This window comes from Mesoplodon mirus, assembly GCF_964341445.2.
Source record: "Mesoplodon mirus genome assembly, chromosome: 14".
In the NCBI taxonomy this organism is placed as follows: domain Eukaryota; kingdom Metazoa; phylum Chordata; class Mammalia; order Artiodactyla; family Ziphiidae; genus Mesoplodon; species Mesoplodon mirus.
This window is the reverse complement of record NC_138990.1, coordinates 50,576,064-50,601,552: the sequence shown is the minus strand read 5'-3', so window position 1 is coordinate 50,601,552 and position 25,489 is coordinate 50,576,064. Positions and strand designations below refer to the sequence as shown.

The window sequence follows — 25,489 nt, the reverse complement described above, 5'->3', positions numbered from 1 at the left end:
ATTTAATTGACTCTGCTTTCTCATAAACTGACTCGATTTTGTCATGCTTGTGTAACTCATCACCCACTAGACCTAATGCTGTGTGTTTTGGAACCTTTGATTTCCTGGTCACACACTTTATTCACTTTAAGGAGCTCTGTACCTTGTTGAGAGAGTATCACGATCCCTAGTTCCCCTTTTCCTTCAGAGAGTAACTCACTGCTCAGGATACAGCTTCTCCTTCAGGTCAGCTCCAGATTCAGGGTTTCCACACACCAGTTTATTTTATAAACTCTATCAAGAATCACCTTAGCTCTTCCTTTGTGATAACGGGTTTTGAAAAAATAGCCTTCCCTTTCTCGTGAGTAGCTCTTGAAAGTGTCCAATTCTTTGTAGAAATAGCATTTCACACCATGGCAAACTGTTTTAGAAACAAGACATACCAATACACCTAAGTCTTTATTTATTTGGCTCTAGGAAGAATTTGCATGAAAATGAGCCTATATGGCAAGTACAGAATGTACTGTAACAGCACCAGAGAGGTACATCCTCTCTGCTCTACAGAGCCTCAATGTTTAACACATACATGTGACGTTAGTAATAAAACCAGATAGTCCAGGAAGAAAGGAGCCCTTTAGGAAAAACTCAGTTTAGAGTGACTTTTCAAATTGACCATTCCTCTCCATATACTTAATTTCAAATAACAGATACATTCACAGGCCCAATACTGGCATAGAATAAAATCAAGTTCATTTATTTTTCTGCATCTTAGAATTTTAGAAAGCATAAAATTAAATACGTTGAATGTAATAAATTCATCCATACAAGTGCAAGTCTCCAGCTATAATGCATTTTATGGCAGATTTATCATTTAAAAAATGTACCAGTAAATCAAAAAAGAGGGAGTATGTCCATTTAACTTTTATTGAAGTGTATGTAGGAGGTCTTCAGAAATCAAATATGAGCATGAAGATATGGCCAAACATAAAATCTATCAAATTCAGTGAAAAGTTGCTGACTTTAAATAGTAGTTGTAAGAATGACCAATATATATTCTTTGTTAACAACCCTTCACTCTACAGTAAAAAAAAAAAAAAAAAAAAATTCAGTAAACATTCTTTCCTAAGGTAGTTTCCCTTATATAATCAGTGATTTATCCATTTCTTTGTATACACAAATTTGTTGAACATACCAATCAGTGGTTCTCACAAGTGAAAAATAAAAGCACAAAAAAGTTTACACTCTTGTACAGGTAAATAAAAGATCACCTTGAATTAAACCGGATCTCCATAAGGGTGTAGTATAGTTTCAGTTTCATTACCTATTACATAATTAGTTTCTTACGTACAAATATTGACATATTTGGCTTGTGCTTCAAAGCCTCTGCGTCTATGAAGTCCATATCAATGCAGCTCACAATTTGAAGTCACTGGGGAGTTCTTTACTGCTGCTGGGTTTGACCTGATCATGCATTAGAGTCTCCTCAGCACCCGCTGTGGCACTGCACATTTCCGAGGCATCATCGGCATCAGGGTCCAAGTCTTCAGGACAGGGAAGTTTCAGCAGCTCTTCTCGGAGCTGAGCAGTGTGACGCTACGCAGGGGAAAATGAGTGATGTTAGAATTGTAAACCCTGGGATACTAGCACAACATCACTGGAGGGAAGAGCTGAGTTCAAAACAAAACCCAAAGCGTTAGGTCTAGAAATATTTATTAAGACCTTCCTTAAGCTAGCTGCTCTAACAGGCAGTGAACAAAGTTGGCACAAATGTCTAACCTCAAAGTAACTGATGCTGCTGGTAAGCCCTGAGTACTGAGTAGCACGCCCACAGACCCTACCAATGCCCCAACACCTGTGACAAAAGCAGCATTACTAATGACTTAGAGGACACCAGTCATTTGCCATATATAGTTTTAAAGAGAATAACATCTTGACTCGTAATACATGCTGCCTCTGACTAAAGTTTTTGAGAGACAGTCCATACATTAAAATAAAACCGGGGCTTCCCTGGTGGCGCAGTGGTTGAGAGTCTGCCTGCCGATGCAGGGGACACGGGTTCGTGCCCCGGTCTGGGAGGATCCCACATGCCGCGGAGCGGCTGGGCCCGTGAGCCATGCATGGCCTCTGAGCCTGCGCGTCCGGAGCCTGTGCTCCGCAACGGGAGAGGCCACAGCAGTGAGAGGCCCGCGTACCGCAAAATAAATAAATAAATAAAATAAAATAAAATAAAACCACTGTTATTTTAGTGAATAAAAACTAGGCCCTATGTAAAACGTTTGAAATGTTTCATACTCATTGCCTCATGTAATGCTTGGCTTACACCTTATAAATAATTTAATCATAAAAATTTTTTAAAATGTAAGCAAATGAAAAAGAAGATCTAGAGAGAGTATATAACTTTGTATTACCCCATACTGCCATTCAGGGAAGGATACAGAGATGTTAACAGAGAGTGGTTGGTTGTTTACAAACATTAAGTTTTAGTTTATAAATTTCTAGTGGGAGAGAAATGACCTCAAATCTCATACCAAGGGCTTTGAAAATTAGTTGTGTCAATAGCTGACTTTGAAAATCAACCAACATTTATAGAACAAGGCACTGTGCTCAACAGTAACAATGTAAAAGCAATGTGTAAAATAAGGAGGACACAGCTGGATAAAAAGAGCTGACTGTACTAGGCCATTTTATCTAAGGGACTGGAGCATCTGTGGATTTTGGTATTTGCAGGGGATCCTGGAACCAATCCCCTGTGGATATGGAGGACCAACTATATGATCTCTGATTTTACAGAGCCTAAACTCTGGTTAGAAGTAGAAGACATATAAGCAAGATAAGACAACACCACATTTGCAGCCATTTTTAAGGTTTCAAAGTATATTTACATACTGGTAACTCGAAATTTTTCTAGCCCCAATTTCCCTTCCACCATGGACAACAGAAGAAAGCACTAACTAGGGAAGAAAAAAAAAAAGGACAATTATGAAGGCCCAGTTGAGGTGGGAATACTATGCCTTTATTTCGAAATTAAACTGAACAGCTGCATACTTTTCTCAAGTAGCACTCAGCAGCAAAAGTATACCTGAGATGATATAAATTTGGACTGATTCAGGATAGAGATTTCCAAATCAGGGCATTACAGAAACAAAGAATAAGAATTTGAGATAGGGCTTCCCTGGTGGCGCAGTGGTTGAGAGCCCGCCTGCCGATGCAGGGGACACAGGTTCGTGCCCCGGTCCGGGAAGATCCCACATGCCCTGGAGCGGCTGGGCCCGTGAGCCATGGCCGCTGAGCCTGCGCGTCCGGAGCCTGTGCTCCGCAACGGGAGAGGCCACAACAGTGAGAGGCCCGCGTACCGCAAAAAAAAAAAAAAAAAAAAAAAAAAGAATTTGAGATAAAAACAAGACACTGACTGAAATAACAAAGCAAAAGAAGCTGGACTTTAGCCATTGAGGTTTTGTGTAAGAGAAAGATATATCTAAACGATTGAGCTATAGGAACTGAGGAGAATAATGGGGAGGAGAATCCCTGTATGAAGGCAGCACTGATAGGACCTAGCACTGACCAGGTAAGTATACTAGATGAAGCGGGAGTGAAATAAAATCTGAAGATTTTAAGACAGAGAAAAGTTGTTTAAAATTAAGAAAATACAGAAAGTTATAAAATTTGATTGAAAGAAAGATAAGTTCTCTTTTTTAGATCTTCAATGAAGAGTGATGACAGGGCATCCAAGTAAAAATGCCAGTAATATGACTCTGAGAAAGCTAAGAGCAGACAACAGTTTGCAAAGTCACTTTTAAAGAGAAAATGGCCAATGTCAGGGGTATAGATACAATGATAGAGAAAGAGAATAAAATAGTCCTAAGGGCCAAATAGGAAGGCTTCGGGTACACAATCATTCAGGAGAAGGGGAAAGAAAAAACAAGCTGAAGAATTAAGAGTGTGAGAAGAGGAGCCAAGATAGCCCACAGATGAGAAGTACAGAGAAAAAAGGAACATTAGACCAGTGTTAGGACTGTTTTTATTAAGTAGGCAACAGTGTTACTAGAGATTATACTGAAATCATCTAATTTAAAAGTCAAGGCAAGTTTCCACGAAGTGAAATTTAAGCTGAAAACTGAATGGAAGTGAGCCAGTAGAGCAGGCAAAAGTAAGCATCTGTAAAGGCCTGGAGGGGAGAGAGATGCACGGAGGGGACAAAGGTGTGTAGAGAGCAGAGCCAGGGTCACTTTGAGAACTGGATAGTGGGTAACTTCCGTAGAATGGAAATTCAACTGCAAAACGTTGATTGGTGAGAGGGTTATTTAAAAATGGAGGCAAAAGTGTTAACAGCTCTAGTTTTTGTAGTAAAAGGAGAGAAACATTTTTATAATTACAGGGGCAAAATAAAACTAGCTTAAGGGGATGCAAATGTTAAGGAGAAAAAAAATTTTCTTTTTAAAGGTTTTTATAATGGAAAATCTCAAACATATACAGAAGTAAGCAGAATCTAAAATAAACTCCCATGGATCTATCACCGAGCTTCAACATTTATCAGCTCAGAGCTAGTCTTCTTTCATCTATAATACCACCACTTTTCTCATTTTGTTTTGAAGCAAACCCCAGATATTGTATGGTTTTACATTCATAAATATTTCTGTATGTAACCTGAAAAATAGGGACATTAAAAAAATTCACCAATAAAAAAACCTAATAAATCCTTATCATTATCATCTAATCATTTCAAGTGAAGATACTTTTAAAGTTAGAAGGAAAGGAGCCAGTAGAGATGACCATAATCAGTGGAGGATAAAAGCAACGGAGGTGAGTAAAGACAGGTATCTCCCAAGGCAGGGGAAAAAGGGTGGCCTTTGAAGGTATGATTCCCACATAAAAAAAAAAAAAAATCCCCAAAACCATCATGTACTGCATTTCCATTCTGTGAACGCCCTAGTTGAAAACAACAGCTCACCTCCCCCAAAACAGGATTGTATCACAGACACTTCCACACCAATCAGCTGTTGGAGGTTCTGTAGCTACCATCTCCCTCATTACTCCAAGTAATAAAATTCTGGAAGGTAAGAGGCTCAGGGAAAAGCTAATGCAAACTGTCATGGAGCACATTTTGTTGCCATCATTGTCAAACAACTCTATGAAACTCTGTTGGCTCAGTCCCTATACTCATTTTTAATTTTAGGAACTGTCACTTCATTGTCAAAAGGAATGTATCTTTTCTATAGACTTCTGGGTAACCTCTGAACTTAATAAATTTAATGTTTCTTTCTAGCGGTCATCACGGTTCTGTCAGTGAATATACAACTCTTCTTTTAAAGCCACCGACAAGGCTCCTGTTAGGGAGGGTTACTCACCTTGAGAGCTGCTGCATGGTGAGACATGGTCCTGCCTACGCGCTTATCACTGCTGTGCTGCTGGATGTCTGCAATCCACTCCTCACACTGGGCCATGATCTCAGCTCTTTTCAAGTAAAAATGTTTATGTATAACCTTAAGAATAAACCAAGTAAGAGAACAAAATGTGATCGGGTCAAAATTTAAAAGACAAAGTATGTGGCATTACAAAAACATGAAATTTAAAAGACATGGCATTTTTTTTCTCTCCACAAAACTCAATGTGGTGAACACTCTACATTATTAACAGGAAAGAATCAGGATTATGACATCAGATGACTTGTGTTGAAATACCCAGTTCTATAAGCAGAAAATAATGCCCAATCCCACTCAGACATTTCAGTAGTTAATCCTATCCAGAGAACATAAGACATCTATAAAACAATAGAGTCAGAAGGCAAATGTAAATAAATGAATAACCAGGAGAAAAAGTATTGACAACAGAAAAACTGTCAATTTCTATCTTTCAAAGAGAACTCAAAGAACATTTAGATGAGTAAAGAGATTCTCAATCACAGGCATTCGCACAGAAATCAGAACATAGCCCAAAATAGGCAATATTATTACTCTCTTAATTTTGTCTTCTGGTTAACTTATGAACAAGATTTTATTTTATGACGTTTAACTCCTTGTGATAAATGTGCTTTATATTTCAGATTTTTGAAATTCTTTCTTTGAAAAACTGAGTAAAATTTCTGTGTATGTAGTAAAAGTCTATTTTTGACAAATTTAAGCTAGAAAATAGATTATTTTAGAATTATTATTCTGTATTCTGGGTGAGCTACTTACTACGTTGCCCAATGAGCTTGTCTCCTCTAAAGAAAAGGCAATAATACCTACAAGGGAAAAATCATTAGGAAAAACTGGGAATGGACGTAAAACACCAATAAGTTATTGAGTTTGATACGTACAGGGATACAAAAATGAGTACGAAACCACCTGATACGAAGAACCATGGTAACCACAGAATAAGATGGGAGATGAGTGCACAAGAAAAAGATACGCTTTGAAAAATACAAAACAACAACAATAAGAAACAAAAACAAATCCCATGAAATTAAAAAAGTAGCAGGCTACAACTGATTGGGAAAATTAGAAAAGCATTCATGGACAAGGGGTACCCCTTTAATGTGAGCTAGGTTCTAAAAGATGAGAAAGAATTATTGTTTCAAATTATACTTATTTCCTTTTTGTGAAAGTCATGTCCCCACTCTGAGTCCCGTGTTAGCAGTTTATTCTTCCAGAAAACAAAACAAAACTTTAAGCATGAACCAACAAATTACACTGACTGTGTATACTTAACAAATTTCTTTGAAAACATTTAAAAACTGACGTTTAACATATACAGAAAAGTGCCCAAATCATGTGTGTAAATGAACGCATTTTCCCACAGTGAACACAAGAAAACAACCTCTACTTAGATAAGAAACAGAACATTACCAAGCACGCCAGAAGACCCCCTTGTGCTACTTCTTACCATTAACCCTCACTGAAAAGTATTCACTATACTAACTTCTTTAAGTATGAGTTTAACTCAGTTTTGAACTTTTTATAAATAGAATCATATAGAAAGTACTCTTGTGCCTGGCTTCTTATGCTCTTTATTGTGTTTATGATATTTGTCCATCTTAATGTGTGCAGGAGTTCACTCATTTACACTGCTGTATTCCACTTTATGAAAATTCCGTGATTTCTCCATTCATTCTGCTGATCAGACTGTTTCCAATTTTTGGCAATGTTATAAACATTCTCTACACCCAATATGTACACGACTGCTATTGAGCATATACCAAGGAATGGAATTGCTAGTCATAAGGCATATATTAGGCTTATTACCTGAAAGTATTGATATGTTAGAAAGTATTGATATATCAGAGCTCCAGTTGTTCCACAACCTAACATTTGGTATCAAAAGCCTTTGAACTCTTAGAGATGCTGAAGGATAGGTAGACAGGAGCCAGACAATGTAGAGCTTTGAAGGCTATGGTAAGGACTCTGTGTTTTCATCTTCAATTAATGGGAAGTCAATGGAGTGAGATGATCTGATTATGCCTGGGGAACCACTGTAGGACAAAGTGGAAGCAGCGAAATCAGAAAACTACTTCAACAATTCAAGCAATAGGTAATGGTAGCTTGATTTTTTGTTCGGTTTTTTTAAAATATTTATTTATTTGTTTGGTTGCGCCAGTTTTTTTTTTTAAATAAATAAATTAATTTATTTACTTTTGGCTGCATTGGGTCTTCGTTGCTGCGCACGGGCTTTCTCTAGTTGTGGGGAGCAGGGGCTCCTCTTCGTTGTGGTGCACAGGCTTCTCATTGTGGTGGCTCCTCTTGTTGTGGAGCAGGGGTTTTAGGCACATGGGCTTCAGTAGTCGTGGCATGCGGGCTCAGTAGTTGTGGCTCGCAGGCTCTAGAGTGCAGGCTCAGTAGTTGTGGCGCATGGGCTTAGCTGCTCCACTGGCATATGGGATCTTCCCGGACCAGGGATCGAAACCTTGTCCCGTGTTGGCAGGCAGATTCTTAACCCAGGGAAGTCCCTGCACTGGATCTTAGTTGCGGCAGGCGGGCTCCTTAGCTGTGGCTTGCCGGCTCCTTAGTTGCAGCATGCATGTGGGATCTAGTTCCGTGACCAGGGGTCAAACCTGGGCCCCCCGCATTGGCAGCGCAGAGTCTTAATCACTGCACCACCAGGGAAGTCCCGGTAATGGGAGCCTGAAATAGGCTGGCCATGGCAATTAATTAATTAATTAATTAATTGAAGTATAGTTGATTTACAATGTTGTGTCCGTTTCTGGATATAGCAAAGTAATTCAGTTATACATATACATACATATTCTTTTCCATTATGATTTATTACAGAACATTGAATATAGTTCCCTGTACTATACAGTAGAACCTTGTTTATCTATTTTATATACAGTAGTTTGTATTTGCTAATTCCAAACTCCTACTTTATCCCTCCCCCACCTCCTTTCCCCTTTGGTAACCATAAGTTTGTTTTCTGTGTCTGCGAGTCTGTTTCTGTTCTGTAAATAAGTTCATTTTAGATTTCAGTTCAATTAGATTCCACATATAAGTGATATCATACGGTATTTGTCTTTCTCTGTCTGACTTACTTCACTTAGTATGATAATCTCTAGGTCCATCCTTGTTGCTGCAAATGGCATTATTTCATTTTTTATGGATGAGTAGTATTCCATTGCATATATACCACACCTTTATCCATTCATCTATCAATGGACATTCAGGTTGCTTCCATGTCTTGGCTATTGTAAATAGTGTGGCCATGAACATCGGGGTGCATGTATCTTTATTTTTTTTAATTAATTAATTAATTTTTGGCTGTGTTGGGTCTTTGTTGCTGTGCGCAGGGCTTTCTCTAGTTGTGGCGAGCGGGCGCTACTCTTCGTTGCGGTGCACGAGCTTCTCATTGCGGTGGCTTATCTCATTGTGAAGCATGGGCTCTAGGCATGCAGGCTTCAGTAGTTGCGGCACGTGGGTTCAGTAGTTGTGGCTCATAGGCTCTAGAGCACAGGCTCAGTAGTTGTGGCACACGAGCTTAGTTGCTCCGTGGCATGTGGGATCTTCCCGGACCAGGGATCAAACCTGTGTCCCCTGAATTGGCAGGTGGATTCTCAACCACTGCGCCACTGGGGAAGCCTTGTAGATTTTTTGATGATGGCCACTCTGACCAGTGTGAGGTGGTACCTCACTGTAGTTTTTCTTTTTTTAAATTAATTAATTAACTTATTTATTTATTTTTGGATGCGTTGGGTCTTCGTTGCTGCGTGCGGGCTTTCTCTAGTTGTGGCGAGCAGGGGCTACTCTTTGTTGTGGTGCGCGGGCTTCTCATTGCGGTGGCTTCTCTTGTTGCAGAGCACGGGCTCTAGGTGTGTGGGCTTCAGTAGTCATGGCACGCGGGCTCAGTAGTTGCGGCACACGGACTCTAGAGTGCAGGCTCAGTAGTTGTGGCCCACGGGCTTAGTTGCTCCGCGACATGTGAGATCTTCCCGGACCAGGGCTTGAACCCCTGTTCCCTGCATTGGCAGGCGGATTCTTAACCACTGCTCCACCAGGGAAGCCTCCCTCACTGTAGATGTGATTTGCACTTCTCTAATAATTAGCAATGCTAAGCATCTTTTCATATGCTTATTGACCATCTCTATGTCTTCTTTAGAGAAATGTCTCTTTAGGTCTTCTGCCCATTTTTTTGACTGGGTTGTTTTTTTGTTATTGAGTTGTATGAGCTGTTTGTATATTTTGGAAATTAAGCCCTTTTTGGTCACAGCGAAAATATATTTTATTATCAAATTTTGATTATGCTTTGAATGGTGGAACGAAATTTGTCAACAGATTGAATGTGGTATGTGAGTAAAAGAATGAAGCCACACGTGGTTAGGGTTTTGGGTTTAGACCATGGTGCTTTTACTGAGAGAAGAAAGGAAGGAAGAATCAAGAGTGCAGTTTTGCAGTGTTAAATTTGAGGTGGTTATTATTCGTTCTAGTAGACTTGTCAAGTAGTTTACATATCTGGATACATTATTTGAGTCTTCAGGGCACTAAGAAATTAATTTATGATACAAACAGGAGGAATATAAGTTTATCAAGGGCAGGAACTGACTTTCACTTTTCCTTGAGTTCAGAGTACCTTAGAGCAGTACCTAGTAACAGCTGATATTCCACACAGCTGCCAAATGAATTACTTAATGTAAGTAATCCAAACTTGAAAAGGGACAGAACATTATGCTTAAGAGTACAAAGAAATGCATGTTTGTATTTCCTGTAATATTAGGAAAAGCAATTACCCACAGCCTTGAATACAAGCCTTTGCAAAAGTAAAATACCCAACTATGTCATTCAAAGTGCAAATTCATTTAGTAATAACAAAAGGAAGAAACGTTTTTACATTCCTTCAGAGTATATTCATCGATACTACTTAATGAGGAGAGTTTCGCGTGTGATGCTACATAGAGTTCACACATAATATTTGCTTAACTGTATTAAAGATCAATTTTCTATCAGGTAAATATGCCAGTTCTTTGTCTAAAGTGTTGTGTTTCTAGCACAACGTAAGAAACTGATGATCAAGGGAAACGATTTAGGAAAGAAAAATGTTTCATGACAGAGTTAAAGTAAGATGTGATGAAGTAATCTGATGTGACAAGTGAAAAATACAATCATATTTTAGGCAGACTAAGAAGAGATAACTAAGTACAGGAAAAGAGCCACACTTCAGGATGTGGTAAAAGGAAAGCACGTGACAGTATCAAGACTGGTTTCAGAAACTAAGTTCAACTTTTCCTAAAGAAAAGAAAATGTCTTTTGCTTCAATTTCACACACAGATATTAGTATAAGGGCAAAGTTTCTATTTGCAAGACAATTAGAAAGTATCTTAATGTCTAATAAAAAAGTATTTGTATGAAGAATATTTTAGTAACATATTCTAGCATATACTAACATAATAACTAGCACAGTATGCTAGTAGAACGGTAGCCATGAAAAATAAAGAATTAATAAAACTGTCCAAAAATATAGTCAGATGCCTTTTAGGAAGTAAATGGTTTAAAAAATTCATCTGTACTATATTATTACTGATTTTTCAAGACTAAAAACAAGAGTTAGCTTTAGTATACCACAGATATAAAGGGAAGTATAATACCTAAACTATACTCTATTATGTCTTTAATAAAGTATTTCATTAATTTTATTAAACATACCTCTTTAAAACATGGTGAAGGGTTTCTGATTTGTTCTAGCATTGCCCACTTAACCGTTGCTTGTCGAATGTTTCCATCATATTCTCGAGAACTCTGTGTGCCACTGGGAGTGCCTCTAGACCGTTCATATCCTGGTTCATTAAAATAAGGCTCAGCTACTAATATAAGGGACTGAACAGACACCAACACCTGAGGACCAAAGAAATGAAGAATAGTTATGACAGGACATTTTTACTACCAGTAAACTAATACCTTACTTTATCAACTAGGAGTGTCTTTTAATATGTGCTTCCACATAACTTTATCACCATAAAATTGATGTTAATAATTGACATTGAAATACTTTATTATTAGAGCAAAATTAAAATAGGTACAGTAGAATCTTATATAATATTGATATATATGTTTTATATTCTTGAATCCTTGAAAAAGAAAAATAGGTATGAAGATCCTATTTCCTGAAACTACTAAAAAAAACACTTGCTTATAAGCATCCCATACCAATTTAGACATCATTTTGCTCGAACTGTCCTTACTCTTAAAGGGCATAAAGCTAACAATGTACTCCTAACAATACTCACTTGTGAGGAAAACTACACATGACAGTCTTTACTTTCATTCCAAGGAAAATTTACTTTCATGGTATCACAAAAATATTACCAGCTTTCAATGGCAAGATGACATGGCTCTAAGACCACCTCTGACCCCCTACTTAAATACCAGACGGTTTGTTTCTCCAGATATAACCAATATTGAGAGTTCACTCTTAGTTAATATAGTACTGCTTGCTAATATACTTATATAACTGGCTAATATGACATCTTTGGAGGCAGGAAAATATTAGCTATAATCTTCCCACTTCATAAATGAAAAACAATTAGCAGCAGTTGCATTTTCACTAGGAAAGATGATTAAACAACAAGGATATGCACCTTAGAAGTCAAGGGATATATTTTCTTAAAAATTTTTAAAAATGGAAAACTTGAACCTGAAATATATGACTTATGAATACACAAAGTTAAATATGACCTGAACTAACCATGTTACTGAGGCCAAGGTCAACTACAGAAAAAAAAAATTAACCTGTATAATTCTGAGGCAAAGATCTCATAATTTTTAAACTTACTGAAACTAAATATATCACTAAAGGAAAGTGATTTCCCTTGGCTATATACTTTCCCCCAACTCAAATCTGACACTTCTGAAATAATCTTCCAGGGCAAATTTATTAGTTCCTTTCCTTTTCCCTTTTAAATAATCTTCCTCTTATACGAGTAGGGTATATTCCCATTATCTACAAAGGTGGAGAAAGAAATTTTGTAACATAGGATTCAGTTACTTACTTAACCTCAACTCCTTTGAGACAAAATATAGTTTTATAAATCTCAAGCAGCTGGAGATTCAAACAATTTACAAACTACTTCAGATTCATAACACATCTGTTTTTTTAAAAGAGCTAAACTATATACAGGAAATGAAAAATAGATGCTTTGTGTATAGAACAAAGAAAACTACATTTGAGAAATAAATTTGAGTTTAGTATTGTCTGCTAAAAAAACTGAACTATAACATCTGCATTTGATAACAAATAAATTAGCAGAGATCGATATTTCTTGGAATTAAATTCAAAGAATAATTTATAACACATGCTTTTTTCTCACTGGGTGACATTATTATTTACTTTTTATGGGCATCTTCTATTTACTTTTTAAACATGTACCCTTTAGGAAATATATAAATGCCACTTTATTTTTCTTTGGTGAACTCAGCTATTTAGGAGTCAAAATATTCATTTTATGGAATTTCTGGAGCTTTGAATTATCTGACCTACTTACTCATTTTATTTCACAGCACACTTTATTGTAGCCCATAAAACACTCCCATGAAAAACCAGTAAATAAATCCTTGGGAAGAGGATTTCCCTTTTTTAAAAGGATTTGATTTTCAATATTCTAAATTAATAGGATTTATCTAACTCTGAGAAACACTATATTTTGAAGTCAGAGAGACCAAGGTAGGCAGAGTAACTTTATCCCCTCAGAATCCATTTTTTGGTCATCTGTAAATAGAAATAATACCTACTTACATTATAGGATGACTGTGAGAATTAAATAAGGGGTTGAGGGGTGTAAAACAGTAGGGCTCATATGTGTAATTAATACACAATAGCTATTCTTTCGTGGAGTGAAAATGACAGCATACATCCAGAAGATAGCAAAATGCAAAACAAAATCACTTCTACTCTAAAAACAATATATTTTAACTTAATGTAATAGGGATATGCAAAAAAGCAGTCAGCATGAGTTCCATTTTGATCAACAAAACTTAATTAAAAGAGCTCCCTGGATCAAACCAAAAAACAAACAAACCAAAAAAACCCAACATTCATCATAGCCACATCTGGCTAAAGTGTTTTCTTAGAATGAGTTGAAAATGAGTTGGTAATTAACAGAAAAATATCTATTACGTACCATAATATACTATATATATGTTATACTTAATAATAAACAGAATATATTTTCATTCCATAGTGTAAGTTCACCGATTCTTAGTCAGTTCTTTGACATTTTCATAAAGTCAAGAGTCAAAAAAGCTTTAATTCATAGGCTGAATTTACAGTCCCTCTCCTCTTTAGCTTTATGTTAGCACACACAAAACTGTAAGATGTTCTCATTATAATTTATTCAGAGGCTGATTAAATCAAGAACCATATAACAGCTTCCTTTCACTGCCTGTGTCAAACAAAAATTTTAACCCTACCAGGCCATAACCAGTCAGCAATCTTGCCTCCTATGAATGCCTTTATTTTCAAATTATAACTTGTCAGAAGATTTAATTCTTTAACCTGGTCTGGTATGTTAAAAATTTTTATTATAGATATTTCAAACACAGCAAAGTACAGAGTATACAATCCAAAATATTAATTTGCAACAAGAAACTACATTATACAAACTAATAACTTGTTTAGGGTAATGGAAAGAAACAGTCTTAGTTAAAAATGGTTTTAGCCTTTCAAAATAGTAAGTATCCTCCTCTACGGAAAATTATACTGCTGTTGAGTAGAACTATAATCAGAGGCTGATTTCCAGAACTTTCCATTTTAAGAAAAATGGTAGTATTTATATATTATTATATTATAAATATATTTATAAATGGTTGATTATGTGACATTAAATATGTTTAACTCCTCTTGCACATGACATCTTTATTAACATCCAACTGGAACAAACTATTCATAGGCATTAATATGTATTTTAGGTAGATTATAACAACATTAAAAACCCGTCACAAATGGGAATTCCCTGGTGGCACAGTGATTAAGAATCCATCTGCCAATGCAGGGGACACGGGTGAGCGCCCTGGTTCGGGAAGATCCCACATGCTGCGGAGCAACTAAGCCCGTGAGCCACAACTACTGAGCCTGCACTCTAGAGCCCACGAGCCACAACTACTGAGCCTGTGTGCCACAACTACTGAAGCCTGAGCACCCAGAGCCTGTGTTCCGCAACAAGAGAAGCCACCACAATGAGAAGCCTGCGCACCACAACAAAGAGTAGCTCCCGCTCATCACAACTAGTGAAAGCCTGTGCACAGCAACAAAGACCCCACACAGCCAAGAATAAATAAAATTTAAAAAGTAAAGAAATTAAGTAATTTTTCCTAAGGCTCTGTAGTCTGCCTCTGAAGAACGAATCTAATAAACAACAAAGGGCAATGTGTTCCTGCCTAGATGCATTTGTTTCTAGTATGATGTTTATAAAGTAGTATAACACACAAAAAAATACAGGCCAATATTTCTTAGAAATATGGATACAAAAATCCTCAAGAAAAATACTAGCAAACTGGGACTTCCCTAGTGGTCCAGTGGTTAGGACTCGGCGGTTTCACTGCCTGGGCCAGGGTTCAATCCCTGGTTGGGGAACTAAGATCCTGCAAGCCGCTCAGCATGGCCTATATATATATCTATCTATATATATAGATAGATAGATAGACATATAGATATATATAGAGATATATACACACACACACACATATATACATATATATATACACACACTAGCAAACAATTCAGTTACATATAAAAAGAATTACACACCATGACCAACTGAGCTTTATCCCAGGAAAGCAAAGTTGGTTTATATCAAAAAATTAATATATCATATTAATAGAATAAAAAATAAGAATAATACAATCATTTCAATAGATGCAGAAAAAGCATTTGACAAAATCCAACATCTGTTCATGTTAAAAATATGCAAGAAACTAGTAGAGGGGAATGTCCTCAACATGATGAAGGGAATTTATGAAAAATCCACAGCTATTATCACACTCAATGGGGAAAGACTGAAAGTTTTCCCCTAAGATCTGGACAAAACAAGGCGATTCACTCTTGCCACAGAAAAGATATAACCTCTCTTGTTCTTGCTCAAGTCAATTTTGTCACAGATCTGGAAATCTATATTCAGTAAACCATCTAAAATGTAGAGAGTCATATAATAATGGTATTATTTGTAAAACTAAAATAGTAAAAGTGAAATATTTAGTCAACAGCAGTGAAATCGTTCAGTTATACTATATGAACTCAAAAGATTATTACATAGCATTTACAAATTATAAAATTGTAAACTGGGAAGATGGATAGGCTCTAATGCTAGGTGAACAAAGCAATATACAAATAATTATCTACTATGTTAATTATGACTATGTAAACTATGTATATGACAAAAAACCCTAAAGGGAAAATACAGAAAAGATCATACTTTATGTGTAGTAAGGTTTCAAAGTTGTAAAATTTAAACACTTCAGAATAAGTTTCTTTATTTCACAGGATTTCTGGTATATATTAGACATACTGATAACATAAAAGTTTAAAGCAAATCCAATTTTAAATTAAAAAACTTTGAAAACTGTAAATTTATTTTTAAAACTACATAAATCCAACAAAAATTTCAAAAATTGATTCCACTTCTCAGGTAAGTCTAATTTACTTCATGAAAAACAGGGTATCTCTGAGTTTCCTTTCAGAGTAAAACTCATCATAAAAATAGTTTCTGTTGACAAGAGTAACATACATGTAGAAAAATATTTTAAGGTTTTTGAACTAGAATTGACAATTTCTTTTTTAGTTTTCTAAATTGAAGTATAGCTGATTTACAATGTTGTGTTTGTTAGTTTCCGGTGTACAGCAAAGTGAATACATATATTCTTTTCATATTCTTTTCCATTATAGATTATTACAAGATATTGAATATAGATCCCTGTGCTATACAGTAGGACCTTGTTGTTTATCTATTTTATATATAGTAGCCTATAGCTGCTAATCCCAAACTCCTAATTTATCCCTCCCCCTACATAATCATTTCTCAAATGAAGAAGTATTATAGTTACTTGGGGGAACATTCTAGTAACTTCCTTAGTTACTTTGCATGGATCATATAATCTCTGTTTTTCTTGAGTCTCCATGTTAGCACAAAGGAAAAATTTATATTACAGTACTATTTAATTCATGGGGCTGCTTCAAGGTCTTTTCAGAGAACCTAAAAAAGTCACATCCTAAAGAATGATTTTTCGTATCTCTTTTACTTAATTCAATATAAGAATGTAGGAAAAAAATCCTTTCAAGGTAGGTCAACTTTACCAGGCTTACCTCGGGATAATTTATGGTGGTCTTTCTTAAAATAAACACTAAACTGCAAATGTGAGTTTAAACTATTATGCAGCAACCGTGATTTATTTCTGTTTCCTCAATGATCAAGCAACAAAGTTAATTCCTATTATTAATATGTCTGTCTCTTTGCTGGAATTCTGAACTATTAAGATAAAGCATCAGCAAAAAAAAAATTTGATGGGATACTATATAACATCTTATTTTATGTACTCAAATGGCTTGTGAAAATTAACTTAAAAAATTCAAGACTATGAAACATGTGTGTTAAGTGCTCTACAAAATAAGAATGGCAAATCCCAAGTTTTATGACTTCCAGGACAGTACTTCTAGACCTCAGATGAGACCCATTATTTTTTTTATTTTTATTTTATTTATTTTATTTTTGGCTGTGTTGGGTCTTCGTTGTTGCATGCGGGCTTTCTCTAGTTGCAGCAAGTGGGGGGCTATTCTTCATTGTGGTGGGAGGGCTTCTCATTGTGGTGGCTTCTCTTGTTGCAGTGCACGGGCTCTAGGAGCACAGGCTCAGTAGTTGTGGCCCACGGGCTCTAGAGCACAGGCTTAGTAGTTGTAGTGTACAGGCTTAATTGCTGTGCAGCGCGCGGGATCTTCCCGGACCAGGGGTCGAACCCGTGTCGCCTGCACTAGCAAGTGGATTTTTAACCACTGCGCCACCAGGGAAGCACCGAGTCCCATTATTAACTAGATTACAGAAGAACCATATCACGTGTGCAGAGACATGTAACACTAGTAGTTATTAAATTCTACTCACCTGAGTTTGAGCCTTATAGTGGCTGGGAGATGGAAGAGGCTAATCTGTCTTGCCTGATCTTGTTGCACCAGAGTGTACTTTAAGGCAAGTTAGGGATTTTTTAAAAGGGAATTTTGACAAAAAGAAAATTCTAATGTCCTAACTTAAGATTCTAAACTCAAAATGAGCTATAACTCCATTGTACTAACTGCTCACCTATAAGCTACTTAATATGTACTTCCTATCAATCTAGCTTTTTATTTTTTATGGTTTACTATGTTTATTCTTGGTCGCTAAAATAAATGTTCTTAAACCAAGATGGTTCCTTATTTTCTAAGTGAAACTGTAAGAGAAATTTGTTTACTTGCAAAAAGCTTGAGGTCTGGGGATTCCACTTCTCTTCTGGTCTTCCATGCCATGTATTTAAGATGCTTAAACAAACCTGAGGAAGAAGGGGGAAAAAGTATAAACAGAATTGAAAGGAGTGCTTTTTAAAAGTAATCTGCCGGAACTAGAAATAAAATTGAAATGTTATTATGTCAAAGTATCTCAGTTTTATGTACCCCCAGAAAACCCTAAGGGTTGGTCTGTTAAAACAAATTGGTATCTTCAAATGTGATCCAAATCTGTGTGGCATTATAATTTCTTCATAATGAAAAATGAGCTAGCAGCTATTACACATTAATACAAATAACATATTTTTTAATGAAAAATAACTCTTTTTCCAAACAACAACAAAAAAATTTTTGGTGAGGAAAAGTGGTATTGTTTTACATTTAAGAAAATCTCTTTCAAAATTCTGTAAATTTTGAAAATGGGTTATAGCTTAATAGAAGAGATCTTGATTTCATACCTGCCTCTACATTTGACTTGTTGTTATATATTGCTTTGGTTGAAATGTATGAATAAAATCTGGCCTCAGGCAAACATGAAGTGGGAAAGGGGAGGACCCTGCAGATTCCCTGAAGGGTCCTGAGGATCCCCAGAGTTCCTCGGAACAAATATGAAGACACATTAGTTACTTGTTCACTCAAAGAGCAAGAATGAACTCAAAGCATCTGCCAAACACAGGCCAACAGTCACTCTGGGAAAAAGAGAACCAGGGACATGTTATCTGTACTTGTAAACTAATAATTTCATGTAGTGGACAACAGATTTGGAAAATAAGTGGTCCTTAAAAAAGCAGAGAAGTCCATCTCTTTGCTATTCTTTTAATGCTCTGTGAAAATAAAGCAAAATACATCAATTTGTTTAGTAGATAAATTCATTAATAATTTTAAAAGACTTGTATCTGAACAGTTTTGTGAATTATCGTTTGAAGCACTATCAGACATACCTTTCCACCTGGTTTTTAGAGCATCCCTGTGACTACCATTGGCAGGGATCTGCTTCCTAACTACAGATCTAGATCCCAAGGTTGAATGTTAGTCCCAATGTACAGACTATACAATTCTGGGTACTGGAATCTCAAACCCTAAACCTCTTCCCTATACCAGTAAGTCTTAAGGAAGTAATTTCTATTTTTTTAAATTAATTTATTTATTTATTTTTGGCTGCATTGGGTCTTCGTTGTTGCACGTGGGCTTTCTCTAGTTGCGGCGAGAGGGGGAGGGGCTACTCTTCGTTGTGGTATGCAGGCTTCTCACTGCAGTGGCTCCTCTTGTTACAGAGCACGGGCTCTAGGTGTGCAGGCTTCGGTAGTTGTGGCATGTGGGCTCAGTAGTTGTGGCCTGTGGGATCTAGAGTGCAGGCTCAGTAGTTGTGGCGCACAGGCTTAGTTGTTCACGGCATGTGGGATCTTCCCAGACCAGGGCTTGAACCCAGGTCCCCTGCACTGGCAGGCAGATTCTTAACCACTGTGCCACCAGGGAAGTCCAAGGAAGTAATTTCTTAAATAATTCTTAACATCTACACTTAAACTCTATTCAAGTTCCAGACTCTCTCTTGAATAAAGTCAACACTGCTACTTTGTCTACTTTGCTCAGTTATAAAAGACCTGTTCTTTGCTTTCCCCAACAAAGCAAGGTTTACCTCTGGTTAAGTATCCTACAATAAACCCAGAAAATGAATTCCAATTTTGCGAGTTGAGCTTATGGTGAAGACAAAATGATAACTTGTAAGCACAGATCGGAGGCAGGCTGCACCTTTTAAAAATAGGAAGGGGCTTCCCTGGTGGCGCAGTGGTTGAGAGTCTGCCTGCCGATTCACGGGACACGGGTTCGTGCCCCGGTCCGGGAAGATCCCACATGCCGCGGAGTGGCTGGGCCCGTGAGCCATGGCCGCTGAGCCTGCATGTCCGGAGCCTGTGATCCACAACGGGAGAGGCCACAACAGTGAGAGGCCCGCGTACCGCAAAAAAAAATAAAATAAAAAAAATTAAAATAGGAAGACAAAACCAGAGGAAAACTTGGGCCATCTTTAATAAACCAGATCAACTTCAAGCATTTATTATTCTCACATCATCAAAGAGTCTGCTTATGAAATCGAGAAATTTCTTCTGACCTTCTAGTAATTTTTAAACATTGAATACACTCAGCATGGAATTTACTATTGAAATTTCATCAAACTGTCCAAAATTACTTTGAAAGGTGATGATTATTCTTTTAAATCTAATTTTTAAAGGTTTATTGACATATGAAATGATTTTTATTATACCTCTTCGTCAACTATTTTTGTGGAGACAGGAATGCATCTTCCTACTTACAAGAAAATATAAAACATTTTAACACAAATTAAACTTTAAAAATAAGTTCACAATGGTACATATCATAGAAAACATGGATAGTATCTTCAGGCAATTGTGAAAAGATAACTGGAATTGAAGATATAGAAAGTAAAGAAAGGTGAATGGCAAAGACAGGCATCTGGCTCTGTTATCTTCTGAGTGGAGATGGCTCTCAACTGGCCAAGGAATGTGTTGAATAAGCTAGTCCCTCACAATAACCCCTTAAGACTATAAGTGCTTTGTAACACTGTTGTGTTTCTGCCATTTTTGGTTCCTTCTCTCTCATTCCTCAGGCTAATCTTTGCATACAGGGAAAAGAAGCACAAAGAAACTCACGTACTTTTGAAAAGAAGATAACTAAAACAAAATTTCTGTTCAAATTACAAAGAACCTTTGGGTTACAATACTTTGGCATTAGAAACAAAAGACTGCAATTACATTACCTTGCCATCATTATAAAGGTTTGGATTGAATCGCACACTATGACCACCAGTCGTCTCTAGATTCACAAGAGGAGGTGAACTGGGATAATCTTGAGGAAAATAGACATCAAACTCAAAGCAGCCATTTGCATAAGGAGTGTCTGCTGGACCAGTTATCAGAACCTAGTATGCACATACAAACACAAAAGCCTATGTTACTATTCCTAAATGCTACTATTTAGAAAAACAATTCAACATGAAATAAGAACAATCTTCTTACATCCTATATACATCTCTACCAAAATGTGTTAAAAATTAAGTTAAAAGTTAAAAACATACACAGGACTAGGAAACGGTTTTAAATTACAATTAAAGTGATTTGGTTTTGGTGAAAATGGGCTTTTAAAAGAGAGATGCCCAATTGGCAGCAGGAAAGCTTACCTTAACAGCAGATACCTTTTAAAATATTAAGTTACTTTTTTTTTTTTTTTTTTTTGCAGTACGCGGGCCTCTCACTGTTGTGGCCTCTCCCGCTGCGGAGCACAGGCTCCGGACGTGCAGGCTCAGCAGCCATGGCTCACAGGTCAAGCCGCTCCACAGCATGTGGGATCTTCCCGGACCGGGGCACGAACCCATGTCCCCTACATCGGCAGGCGGACTCTCAACCACTGCACCACCAGGGAAGCCCTATTAAGTTACTTTTTTTCTAAGAGCTTTCCTTCATGATCTCTACATTACTGTCAACAATTTGAGATTCTAGGTACATTCATTATCATATCTCAAAGGTATGAGAGTAACTTTCTGCTTCAAATCTTCAAGTTAATGTTTTAAGAAATAGCTTACTTTAAAAAAAAATAAATTAACATTTTAAAAATAAATTTATTTTATTTATTTATTTTTGGCTGCATTGGGTCTTCATTGCTGCGCACGGTCGTTCTCTAGTTAAGGCGAGCAGGGGCTACTCTTCGTTGCGGTGGCTTCTCTTGATGCAGAGCATGGGCTCTAGGCACGCGGGCTTTAGTATTTGTGGCACATAGGCTCAGTAGTTGTGGCTTGCAGGCTCTAGAGCATAGGCTCAGTAGTTGTGGCACACAGGCTGAGCTGCTCCATGGCATGTGGGATCTTCCCGGACCAGGGCTCAAACCTGTGTCCCCTGCACTGGCAGGTAGATTCTCAGCCACTGCGCCACCAAGGAAGTCCAAGAAATAGCTTACTTTTAAATATTTTCTTCTGGGATAATGAGACAAGTAGATAACAGGAATAAATGTTTTCATGTAACAATTTATGATAAAAAGGTTCTGAGAGAACAGTAGGTGTGATGTTTCCCTTAGGGTTACTGGTAGTCCAAAAAATAGCAGAGAACCCAACAGTGAGTGTCAGAATTATTTAATGAATTATGTTTGAGTCAATCAACAGATATTTAGTGTACAAGACATGAGCAGCAAAGCTTCGGGTCCTGAACAGCTGTGTGTGGAGGCAAGTGGTACTAGAGTCCCGTTCTGTGACAACTCTGATTTACATTTTGGGGCTCCAACTTGGGATCCTTTCTGTGAGGTACAGCATAATGCTTAACAGTCACAAGTTTGAACTTGTGTGGTCCATTCAGCAATAAAATACTTCCCTAGGCAATCATATAATAATCAGCTCTACTGTTTGTATCAAGGAAAAGTGTGGTCAATAGGCAAGGTCTATGAGATTTCTACTGAAAAATTATCCAAAAGAGCAAAACAAAAAAGCAAACAAGCAAAAAACCTTATTCAAATCAATGGGTCAATAGTTTTAGCTGTGTATCTAAGGAAGACACAATATTTAATCCATGAATTAAATCAAGTAAAGAAAGGTTCCTCCCACCCCAGGTATCAAATCTTTAAAAATTACTAGCTGCAGCTTCTCTTGGAATTTAAGGCCAGATCACCACAGTGTTAAAACATAAAGCTGCTGGTTTTATTTATTATTGTACTACCATTACTTAAATCATATGAGTATGTAAATATATAAATTTCCTAAAAAAGAAAAAAAGATAAAAAATTTTGAAGACTGATAGTATAAAACATGAGATAAGTATTCTGGATTACAAGGAAGAAGTCCTGTAACTTTTTTTCAACTGACCAGCATTAAATCCTTTGATAGTACGTTCTAAAACTATGACAGGGTGCACACAGGGAAGGTTTGTTCAGGGAAGGTATCTTGGTATTTTCTTCTAAATCTTTATTTTGAATAGTACTCTCATCCACATACTCTGAACTAACATTAGAAAAGGACTCCCTTGGGCTTCCCTGGTGGCGCAGTGGTTGAGAGTCCGCCTGCCGATGCAGGGGACATGGGTTCATGCCCCGGTCCGGGAAGATCCCACATGCCGCAGAGTGGCTAGGCCCGTGAGCCATGGCCACTGAGCCTGCGCGTCCGGAGCCTGTGCTCCGCAACGGGAGAGGCCACAACAGTGAGAGGCCCGTGTACCGCAAAAAAAGCAAAAACAAAAAAAAACAAAAAAAAAAAAAAAAAGAAAAGGACTCCCTTCACTGATGTCCAAAATGGTCAACAGAATTTTTATTAAATTTATTTAAATTCATGTTATTGGGCCTCCCTGGTGGCGCAGTGGTTGAGAGTCCGCCTGCCGATGCAGGGGATACGGGTTCGTGCCCCGGTCTGGGAGGATCCCATATGCCGCGGAGCGGCTGGGCCCGTGAGCCATGGCCGCTGAGCCTGCGCGTCCGGAGCCTGTGCTCCGCAACGGGAGAGGCCACAACAGTGAGAGGCCCGCGTACAGCAAAAAAAAAAAAAAAAAAAAAAAAAAAAAAAAAATTCATGTTATTTCTAGTGCTTTTTATGAATATTTGAATAACTGGATTAGCCAGGGAAATAGGAAAAAAAGTTGTTTTTTCTACCTTCATGATGTCAAGTCGCTCCTCATCACAGCGCACAAAAACACTAGAGGACGATGAAAGAGGCAGTGAGGTTGACAGCGTCACAGCTTCCTGTGCAAGGCGGCGGGCTCTGGCAGCACTGTTAGCGTCGTTTGCATTCTTCACCTGAGACATGTAGTGGTAGTTTACTCTAAAGCCCAATTTCCCATCTTCATCTTCAGAAACCATCTCAAACGTATCTAAAAGAAAAGAAAAAAAAAAACACTGAAAAAAAAAAAAAAAGAACCAGAATGGAGGATAGCCGTCATAATAGCAAAAAATTACAAATAAACAAACCACTAACCCTTCCTCCCCCCCAAAATGGAGAGGACTGCAATGTGGAAGAAGAGCAAACTATAAACGTTTATGTAATACCTACATATGTGGGTTAATGCTGCTAGAGCAATGGAATATGTCATGGAAGCAAAGGAAGAAATCAATTTTAATGTACAATTTGGACATGCAGGCAGATTATATAATACCAAGCATTTAAATCACAATGCAAAGTAGCAGATAATTTATTGTTAAAATGAATGGTATATAATGTTTTTTGCCAAAATAATTCAGAACATGAAACGCCAAAAAGTATTTCAGTATATTTCTTTTCTTTTTTTTTTTTTTTTTTTGCGGTAGCGGGCCTCTCACTGCTGTGGCCTCTCCCGTTGTGGAGCACAGGCTCCGGACGCGCAGGCCCAGCGGCCATGGCTCACGGGCCCAGCCGCTCCGCAGCATGTGGGATCTTCCCGGACCGGGGCATGAGCCCGTGTCCCCTGCATCGGCAGGCGGACTCTCAACCACTGCACCACCAGGGAAGCCCTATTTCATTTTTAAAAAGAGAATAAGTCTTTATATATTTGTACTGATTTGGAATCAGAAAACAGAAATGACAGGCTGACGTTTATTTCTGTATTACTTTTGAAATTTAAGTTAATAGGATAAAACAGGATTATTAGGGAAGCCTCTGAAGTACTTTGATAGAATATAAGTAATGGGTTAATTCTTAACCGTTTATTCAGGCAGATTTGGAAGGACTTAAAGTTATGATTTACTGATAAGCTACATGTCCATACAAAATAGAAAGAAAAAAGTGGATTTGAACTCTATCTCTAATTCAGATTAAACCTACCCCACCAATGGATGAAAACAAAGATATTTAAATATCTTATAAAACTAAATTAAAACCACCTACTGATACAAGGGCAAATACAAAGAAACAATGGTAACTTTTGATCTTGTGTTCACACAATTCTAAATATACAGAAAAACATGAAAACTACATTATAATTACCATTAATGCAGTAAATTTTACCAAGAACTTACTAAGTACAAGGTCCTAGGCTAGGCTCTTTGGGTTAAATAATAAACAGGAAAATATATCTGTCTTCAGGAAGTTTATAATCTAGAAAAAAGGGGAAGACCTATAAACAGTGTCATGGGTCTGTGCACTACAAATGTACTATGTCTCAGCAAGACTACTGAGTAGTTTCTATCAGTAAACTTGTAAACCAGAGTTATTTCATCTGCTCAACTCTGCTGCCTTTCACATAATACAGGGATATATTTCCTTTGAGTTTTATAAATAGCAATCCACCAGATACACACATGAGCCTATCCCCATGCCTGGAGGAAATTTTTATGTCATATATCTATAAGAAAACAGGGTCTTCTTATACCAAAATTTTATTAAAATATACAATCGAAGATAATGGCTAGTTGCTAAAAACCTACATACTGCTTGATTCAGCAATTCCTCTTCTATTAATTTGTCCTAAGGAAATAATCCTGGATGTGTACAAATATTTATATGAAATAATGCCCACTGAGATGTTGCTGACGTTACTAAAAAACTGGAAACAACCTAAAGGTCTAGTTATTGGTTAAACAAATGACAGTACTTTATATGAGAATATTAGGCAGTCAAGGACTTCCCTGGTCATCCAGT

At 37.2% G+C, this 25,489-nt stretch overlaps 1 protein-coding gene across 1 annotated transcript in view; it reads right to left on the bottom strand.

The window, feature by feature from the left end:
• Positions 1 to 407: 407 nt before the first annotated feature.
• The window catches only part of BIRC6 (baculoviral IAP repeat containing 6), a 238,845-nt gene continuing 213,763 nt past the window's right edge, over positions 408 to 25,489 (bottom strand). The window contains 6 exon segments of the mRNA XM_082642249.1: positions 408 to 1,572; positions 5,325 to 5,459; positions 11,082 to 11,270; positions 17,862 to 17,939; positions 20,666 to 20,827; positions 23,530 to 23,747. Of these exon segments, the coding sequence (XP_082498375.1) occupies positions 1,393 to 1,572; positions 5,325 to 5,459; positions 11,082 to 11,270; positions 17,862 to 17,939; positions 20,666 to 20,827; positions 23,530 to 23,747 (962 nt within the window). The 3' untranslated portion in view covers positions 408 to 1,392.